The sequence below is a fragment of a genome, unplaced genomic scaffold (assembly GCF_019419815.1).
Source record: "Pyrus x bretschneideri cultivar Hongxiangsu unplaced genomic scaffold, Pyrus_bretschneideri_v1 Contig31, whole genome shotgun sequence".
In the NCBI taxonomy this organism is placed as follows: domain Eukaryota; kingdom Viridiplantae; phylum Streptophyta; class Magnoliopsida; order Rosales; family Rosaceae; genus Pyrus; species Pyrus x bretschneideri.
Window position 1 is genome coordinate 3,863,138 of NW_025999624.1, and position 8,820 is coordinate 3,871,957.

At 34.5% G+C, this 8,820-nt stretch overlaps 1 protein-coding gene across 1 annotated transcript; it reads left to right on the forward strand.

Annotated features, from left to right (window-relative positions):
* Window positions 1-5,416: 5,416 nt before the first annotated feature.
* On the forward strand, window positions 5,417-7,695 carry LOC103963788 (glucan endo-1,3-beta-glucosidase-like). Its single transcript, XM_009376637.3, has 2 exons — window positions 5,417-5,565; window positions 6,569-7,695. Exons 1-2 carry the CDS (start codon window positions 5,511-5,513, stop codon window positions 7,519-7,521), a joined length of 1,008 nt encoding a protein of 335 aa, XP_009374912.2. The 5' UTR covers window positions 5,417-5,510; the 3' UTR covers window positions 7,522-7,695.
* The last annotated feature ends 1,125 nt before the right edge of the window (window positions 7,696-8,820 follow it).

Consider the following 8,820-nt stretch of genomic DNA (forward strand, 5'->3'; position numbering starts at 1 on the left):
GACTATTATTTTGTTGGCAGATGAACTTATTATATTATTTTGTTAAGGTTGTATTTGAATATTACATTGTGTCGTTATGCGCGAAATTTATATGCATGTTTCACATGTTCTCGGCATATGCATTCATAAATGGCTTGCATCACCCTCAGGTGTTAGCCAACACGTGATCATCCCGTTGTCCTTCGAACACCGGGATTAGGGTGTGTCATGTTATGCGCATACTACACTTCATAAAAGTGTGTCCATTTTGCACACCTCCGCATTTTTTTTATCTTTATTTTCTATGGCCTTAATAACTAAAACTAGAATATTTTTTGAATGATTTGACACTTATCATTGATGCAATTGTAGCTTGTTAACATTATATTCGGCATGTGGGACATGAGTACTGTAAAATATACACAAGGGTGTGACATAATATTTATGCTAAAATGGGTTTACCAAAAAAGGGCACCCTTTTACTTACTCTATTTTACCCCCAACAATTCTTCGCTTCTACAAATTTATTCTCTTACGTCATATTTTCATTTTGATATAATAGGAATAATGCTTGAGCAATACGCTTGTCTATTACTGCGAAATACCTAAGGCTAGCAGCAATCTTTTTCCTGCTTGTCGTCTCTTTTTCACACAATGATGTTTAGTCGTTTATGATATTTGTGAACATGACATGCAAGTTTAGTTGACGGTTTCGCTACTCTATTGTACCAAACCTATCAATCAATTAATTTTCAAAATAATATTTGTGTGAAATAATAAATGTTTATGTGATTGTTGAGATTTAAACAATTTATGGCAACTTGTAAGTTGTTTTTATCATACCAAATAAAGACCAAATTTAGAAACTTTTGTATTTATTACCTCATATCAGCAAATACATTGCTAAGGTAGTTTTAAAGGAAAATGTGTTTTTCATTTTACGAATGACTTGCACATTCTCCTCATCCCTTTTAAGTGTAGAACTCATTGCATCAAAGTTTAACTGCATCTGAGGAATCATTTTCTGAAGGAAAAAAAATCAAAAGTCACTCGTTCTTCACACCATTATGGCCAAACTAAACATGTTTCCAATTGTGGTCATTTTGCTTTTGGCCTGTTGCTCACTTCCAATTTGGGGCATTTGGATGACTCGCCATCAGTGGTTGAGTGTAAAAAAACATTTCAGCATAAAGTATGCATTCGACGTGTACAATTGTATTTTCAAATGGTGGAAAATTGGTGACGGTAGTTGCCGGGCTCTTGTGGCATTGGGAAGACACTGCCATAATGTTTTCATGATTAACATTTTTACTTATTAACACACAAAGAATAAAACTGCCTCTTAAGCCAGAGTTGACCGAAGAATTTAGTCATTGTATAATTGAAACAGAATTGTCATTCAAGCCAGGGCTGACCGAGTATTTAATAATTGCAACTTCCATCCCACCTCCTTCTTCTCTATCTTAAACAGAGAATTGAAATTCTCTAGGGCTAATAAATTTATGGGATGTTTCGTGAGTTAGAATAAATTTTCGATATATTTGTTTAATGCCTTAATATGACTTCACTTTGTTGCTTTGAGTTCTAGAGCATTTTCTTCATAATTAAGGAGTGAAAGCAACTGCCGGGCAAATTTAGAAAACTTCGTGAAAACATCGTAAGTAATATAGGTCAATTTTATATTTGTTCGGCCTTTACCCATGCATTACATACATTATTGCAACTACACTGCATATTGATGTGTCCTGATTATTTTTGTAGAAACTTATATTGATCGTCTCATTTAACACATGTACAGAAGTATTGTCGAGTATATGCCTATTTGTATGATCGCGGTCTTCCTTGTCACAATCATACATGTCTTCTTTATTGTTTCCGGATCTAAGTTGAGAAAGATGAAAACTTTGCCATATTGTATTCCTCAAAATTCTTACAAAATGACGTTGAAATAAGTTTATGAGAGATTCTTGATTAACTCCTGTAGAACTATTGATTCAAGTTGTTATGCACACACTACACTTCGTACCTCCACATCTTTCTTTTTTGTTTTCATTATTTTTAGTGGCCTTAATAACCAAAACTAGAATATTTTTTGAATGATTTAACACTTATCATTGATGCAACTGTAACTCGTTAACGTTATGTTCGGCATGTGGGACATGAGTATTGTACCATATACACTACGGTGTGATAAAATATTTGTGCTAAAATGGGTTTACCAAAAAAGGGCACCCATCACTTAATCTATTGTACCTCAACAATTCTTCGCTTCTCAACAAATTTATTCTCGTATGTCATTTTTTCATTTTGATATAATAGGAGTAATAATGCTTGAGAAATACATTTGTCTATTTACTGCAGAACAGTTGAGGCTAGTAGCGTTCTTTTTCCTGCTTGTTGTCTCATTTTCACGCAATGATACTCAGTTGTTTATAATGTTCGCAAACACGACATGCAAGTTTAGTTGACAGTTTTGCAACTCTATTGTAACAAACTAGTCAATCAATTAATTTCCAAAGTAATATTTGTGTGAAAAAAAAAATAAATGTTTATGCGATTGTTTTTCTCCTACCAAATAAATATCAAATTTAGGAACTTTCATATTTGATACCTCAGGTCAGCAAATACGTTGCTAAGGTAGTTTTAAAGGAAAATGCGTTTCATTTTACGAATGACTCGCACCTTTTCCTCATCCTTTATAAGTGTAGAACTCTTTGCATCAAAGTTCAACTATATCTAAGGGATCATTTTCTGAGGAAAAATCAAAGGTCACTCGTTCTTTCCACCATTATGGTTGGACTAAACATGTTTCCAATTGTGGTCATTTTTGCTTTTGGCCACTAGTTTCTCTCTTCCAACGTCGGTGCATTTGGATGACCCGCCGACCGTTGTTGAGTGTAAAAAACATTTCAGCATAAAGTATGCATTTGACGTGTGCAACTATATTTTCAAATGGCGGGAAATTGGCAACAGTAGTTGTCGGGCTCTTGTGGCATCGGAAAACACTGCCAAAATGTTTTCGTGAATAGCACTTTTACTTATGAACACACAAGGAACAGATTATCATTCAAGCCAGGGCTAACTGAGTATTTAATCATTGTATAATTGCAACTTCCATGCCACCTCCTTCTTCTCTATCTTAAACAGAGAATTGAACTTCTTTAGGGCTAATAAATTTGTGGGACGTTTCATGAGTTAGAATAAAATGTCAATATATTTGTTTGATGCCTTAATACGGCTTCACTTTGTTGCTTTGAGTTGTAAAGCATTTTCTTCGTAATTGAGGAGTGAAAGCAACTACTGCGCAAATTTAGAAAACTTTGTGAAAACATCACATGTAATATAGGTCAATTTTATTTTTATTCAGCCTTTACTCGTGCATTACATCACGTTATTGTAACTACACTGCATATTGATGTGTCCTGATTTTTTTTCTAAGAACTTATATTGATCGTCCCATTTAAGTCATGTACGGAACCATTGTCGAGTATATGGCTTCTCGTATGATCATGGTCTTCCTTGTAATAGTCATACGTGTCTTCTTTATTATTGTCTCCAGATCTAAGTTGAGAAAGATGAAAACTTTGTCATATCGTATTGCTCAAAATTATTACAAAACAATGTTGAAATAAGTTTATGAAAGATTCTTGATCAACTACTATTGAACTTTTGAGTAAAAGTGTATTCATTTCGCACACCTCCCCATCTATTTTTTTAACTTTATTTTATCTGGTCTGAATAACCTTTGTGAATGATTTGACACTTATCCGTGATGCAACTGTAGCTCGTTAACGTTGGCGTGTGGGACATGAGTATTATACCATATACATTAGGATGTATTATAATATTTGTGCTAAAATGGGTTTACCGAAAAAGGGTGCCCATTTACTTAATCTATTGTACCTCAACAATTTTTCACTTCTTAACAAATTTATTCTCTTACGTCATATTTTCATTTTGATATAATAGGAATAATAATGCTCAAGAAATATGTTTGTCTATTTATTGCAGAACAGTTAATGCTAATAGCGTTCTTTTTCCTGCTTGTCGTCTATTTTTTACACAATGATACTCAGTCGTTTATGTCGTCTCTTGTTCACGTTATGCTCATATGAACAGATTTGAGATGCTCACACTCCAATATATTTTTATTTTATAAAAGTGATAAAATATTTTATTACCAAGACCAAACGCATCGAATGAACGCATGAAAAGTTGTATACTAGTCTTGTAATTGAGCCAAACCTTGAATCGGAATTTTCTAACACTCAGTGATTTACTTCTTGTACTCGTCATTTTATTTCGTTGGATTGTCCTTGTCCTTTGACTTGACAATTTATTTGAATTTTCAAACCGATTTAAGAGCCTCCTGTACGCCAGAATTTCTGGTCTCCTTTGCCTCCAATTGCAAGGTGCAAATTGCATCAAGCACTTGGAATTCAAGACGCAAACCTCGACGCGATTCAATGAGACATTGAATGGGTCAGTCAGTCCCCACACTTAATTCTGCACGCGGAGTCTGGACCGGCCAACTCGGAGCTTAATTAGTCCCAATGACTTTTCAAGTAATTTGGAAATGTAGACCCCCAGCAGTTTTGGACTTTGATGGATCCCAATGACTTTTTAAGGAAATTGGAAATGCCGACAAGACTTGCAAAGGCTTGCATGGTTAAATTGTCCAAATGGAAATTACTTTTGAGAACTTAACTCATTTAACATGATCAAAAACCTATTTGATCCGTATGTATTTGATTTTGATAAGTTCAACAATTAAAATTTATAAAATAATTATTACGCTTAATCTCCCAAAAATTAAACAATTGACACGACGTGATGACGATTATTCTAATAGAGAGACTAATATTAGTGTAATTTTGATAATTTCATGGTTGTTCTTTGTTTAGAAGACATGAATCAAACTGCCTTAGACGTTAAACCACACAAATTAAGCGTGAAAATTGACCACAATTTTTCTTTTAGAAAATGCTAGGGCCACATTTTGTAGACCACATCTAAACTATCTATCTAATAGAAGTGTTACTTTTATTAGAGAGATGGTGGTTAATCTTTAATTAAAACTCATTATGCACGTGGAACAATTTTCTCAAGTGCATGTATTCAATCGAGTACTCCGCATGTTATAAAATATTGGAGGGGACATGAAAAGATATATAATTTCTTCCACATATTATGACATGTAAAATACCGTTTGAATACTCAATACTTGGAAAAATGTCTCTATATACGTATCTGGCAGGTTATCATGATATTATCAGAGTTTTGATGCAACTGCAGTTGCCGACATTGTTAGTCCACGCAGTGATTGCCTGCCTAATTGGTAATGGTTTGGGACCTCCTCCAATAAACTCTACAGTCTACCATACCAAGTTGGAAGAAAAAAAAAAAAAAAAAAAAAAGAGACTAAATTTAACCATGGCAGCCGCCTATATATATAACCAATATATGTTTAAGTTATACACTCTCTTCTAGCTTCATGCATTTTTCCGACATATAAAATTGGAAAAGCTCTCATGGCTTCCATATTGCTACTACTTGTACTCTTGATGCCTGCCCTGGAAATAACAGGTCTCACTTAATTTAATGCCTCTGTCTATAGTCTGCAATTATATTGACATAAACACTAACAGCATGTATATATATATATATATATATATATATATATATATAGTCGTTTTGAAATTATGGCTGGCTTAGATAGTTAATCAAAACTGTTTCTAGCTTAACTGGTTATACTGATGTGATGGTTTTTCTTCAACCATTGTTTCCAAGATATATTTACATGTTTTAGTTGTACGTTTGATAACTACTTGGTTATTTTATTTAATTTTTACTTTTTGGACTTGAAATATAGAAAAAGCATAAAGAAGAAAGCGAGGAAGAAGGGTGGTGAGGGAGAGGGAAAAAATATTTAAAAAAAAAAAACGAATAAATAAATATTGAAGTGAAATCAACTTGAAATAGTATTTTGTTTTGTTTTGGATTTAATTAGTATGCCCTGCCTTATAATTAATCAGAACTGTTTCTAAGCTTGGTCATAACAAAAATTCTAAACTCTTATGTTTATGAATTCAAACAATGGACTTGGTGCATGAATATTTAAAGATTCTGATTTTTGTCTAATTTTTAATTTTCTTTTTCTTTTACCAACCTTCATCCACTCTTCCCCATTTCCAATTTTCAATTTTATTTCTCTTTTACCAATCTTCATCTACTCTTCTTCATTTTTTATTTCACCATATACCTTCCTCATATTTCAAGCATAAAAAATATAAACTAAAAGCTAAAAATCAAATGGTTATCAAATATGTGTTAAATAATTTTATTTCTACAAACCATTGAAATGCCATGCAGCGAAGAAAAGAGTATCGTTTGGCTCGATCTTCTGTTACTCTTTCGTTAGTGATGTTCTAATTGTGAAATAACTTAAGTTAGATGAAGTTGTAGCTATAAAGTTTCACAACCCAAAAATCACCACAACCCAAAATATTTCTTACAGGAAATTCGAGTTTTTTCTTCCACAACCGAAAAATCACCACATTTTGATTCAAATATCATCTACTTATTTCAGGTGCACAATCTGTTGGTGTTTGCTATGGACGAAACGGCGACAATTTACCAGCTGAAGGAGAAGTGGTCGACTTGTACAAAAGCAATGGCATCGGACGGATGCGGATGTATGAACCAAATGAAGCAACCTTCCAAGCCCTAAGAGGTTCCAACATAGAACTCACTGTAACCATCCTCAACAACGAGCTTTCAGCCCTCAATGATGCTGCTGCTGCAACTGCCTGGGTCCAGAAAAACGTACAACCCTTTTCAGCCGATGTCCGATTCAAATACATCGCTGTTGGAAACGAAGTACACCCTGGTACTGCAGAGGCCGGGTTTCTCCTTCCTGCCATCCAAAACATCCACAGTGCAATTGTAGCGGCCAATCTCCAAGGCCAAATCAAAGTCTCAACAGCAATTGACGCAACTCTTGTGACCAACCCCTACCCCCCCTCAGATGGAATATATACTGAGCCTGCAAATCCATTCATAACACCAATCATCAATTTCCTCGTCAGCAATGGGGCTCCACTCCTTGTCAATGTGTACCCTTACTTCAGCTACAATGATGACCCTAATAACATAGACCTTGGCTATGCCTTGTTCACTTCACAAGGGGTCGTGGTACCAGACGGAACTCGATACCCTAGCCTCTTTGATGCTCTTTTGGATGCTCAGTACTCAGCTCTTGAAAAAGCTGGTGCACCAAATATAGAGATAGTCGTATCGGAGAGCGGTTGGCCTTCTGAAGGTGGTAATCAAGCAACTGCTCAGAACGCAGCCACATTCTACCAGAATTTGATCAGCCATGTGACGAGTAATACTGGGACTCCAAAGAGGCCTGGGAGAGCTATAGAGACTTATCTTTTTGCATTGTTTGATGAGAATCTCAAAGGCCCTGAACCAGTTGAGAAACACTTCGGAGTTTTCTCCCCTAACAAACAACCCAAGTACCAACTCACCTTCGGATAGGAGGAGTCACAGAATCATGTCTCAAGTATGTGAGTTTATAGTTGAATAAGAGTGCTTTGTGCCCATGTTCTCTCACCCATATGTTATGCGATACAATAATACAAAAAGGCAATTAGCCACAATAAACATATTTTGACATTTTGTTGCAGAAATAATTAGTGTTTATTATGTCGTCATTGTATTACCATTGTGTTGTCGTTATGTCATTGTTGGTCATCAATATACAATCTCATTACTAAACAAATGATCATTTCCGTAACCAATTATCAAAATATGTTTATTGTAACTATTTTTCCTAAAAAAGAATGCAGATAGTCATCTTGAGTTCGGATGTTGTTGAAGTTGTTCCTGATGTTATTATGTCATCAAGTTAAATGATAAGAGTAACTGTTTAAATAAAGTCGTCTATTTAGCTAAGTCATTTTTTTTAATACTTACAATATAATCTATATTCAGAGGTGGGAGAGTATGTTAAGTCTCACGCTGAGTACTAAGTGACCAATAGTGTGGGTGATTAAGAGATTATGTATAATTATTTTCGATGCTAACCACTGCTTTAAGCATATTCCACATTATAAGCTCGTGATCTAAACCAACTCTTTTGTTGTTTGATTATGTCCACTTAGTCAAAACAATATTATCTACACCAAGGAGGTGGGAAAGTGGGTTAAGCCTCACAATGGGCTACCAATAATATGGTTCAAATTCGTCTTTGATAAGAATCGAATATATGATTTCTCACTTACCAGTAAAGATGAATATCACTAAACTATGATTTTAAATAGCATAAATAGAGTCTTAGATTTAACTTTCATGAATAACGGATTTTGATATCAAACTAAGGGTGGGCCATCATTTAGTTTAACTCAAAGTCCCACTCCTTATTAGCCTTTGGGAAAAAAGGGCCTATGCTGATCAATTCTTGTCATGTGGTGGGCCACATGAAGCACGACCAGCAGCCCAAGCAAAGCTGGCCCGTGGAGATACCTAGAGTACATGAAAATCAGAAAAACTACAAAATAAGAAACAAAAATACTTATAAATACAAAAAAAAAAAATTATGGATATCTTTACTATAAATACACAGCCATCTTCTTCATTTCCCTCCCTAAAAATATCCATACAAACTAATCCCTTTCTCATATTTTTATCTCCCACTTTCTGAATCATTTTGTGTAAAAATAGCGTCTTCTATGGACACATAACTCAATATAAGCAACTTATTTTATAGGATGTCCCGAAAGGAGCCAATATGAACAACCTATTCAAAATTAATCTCACACATCAGATATATATATA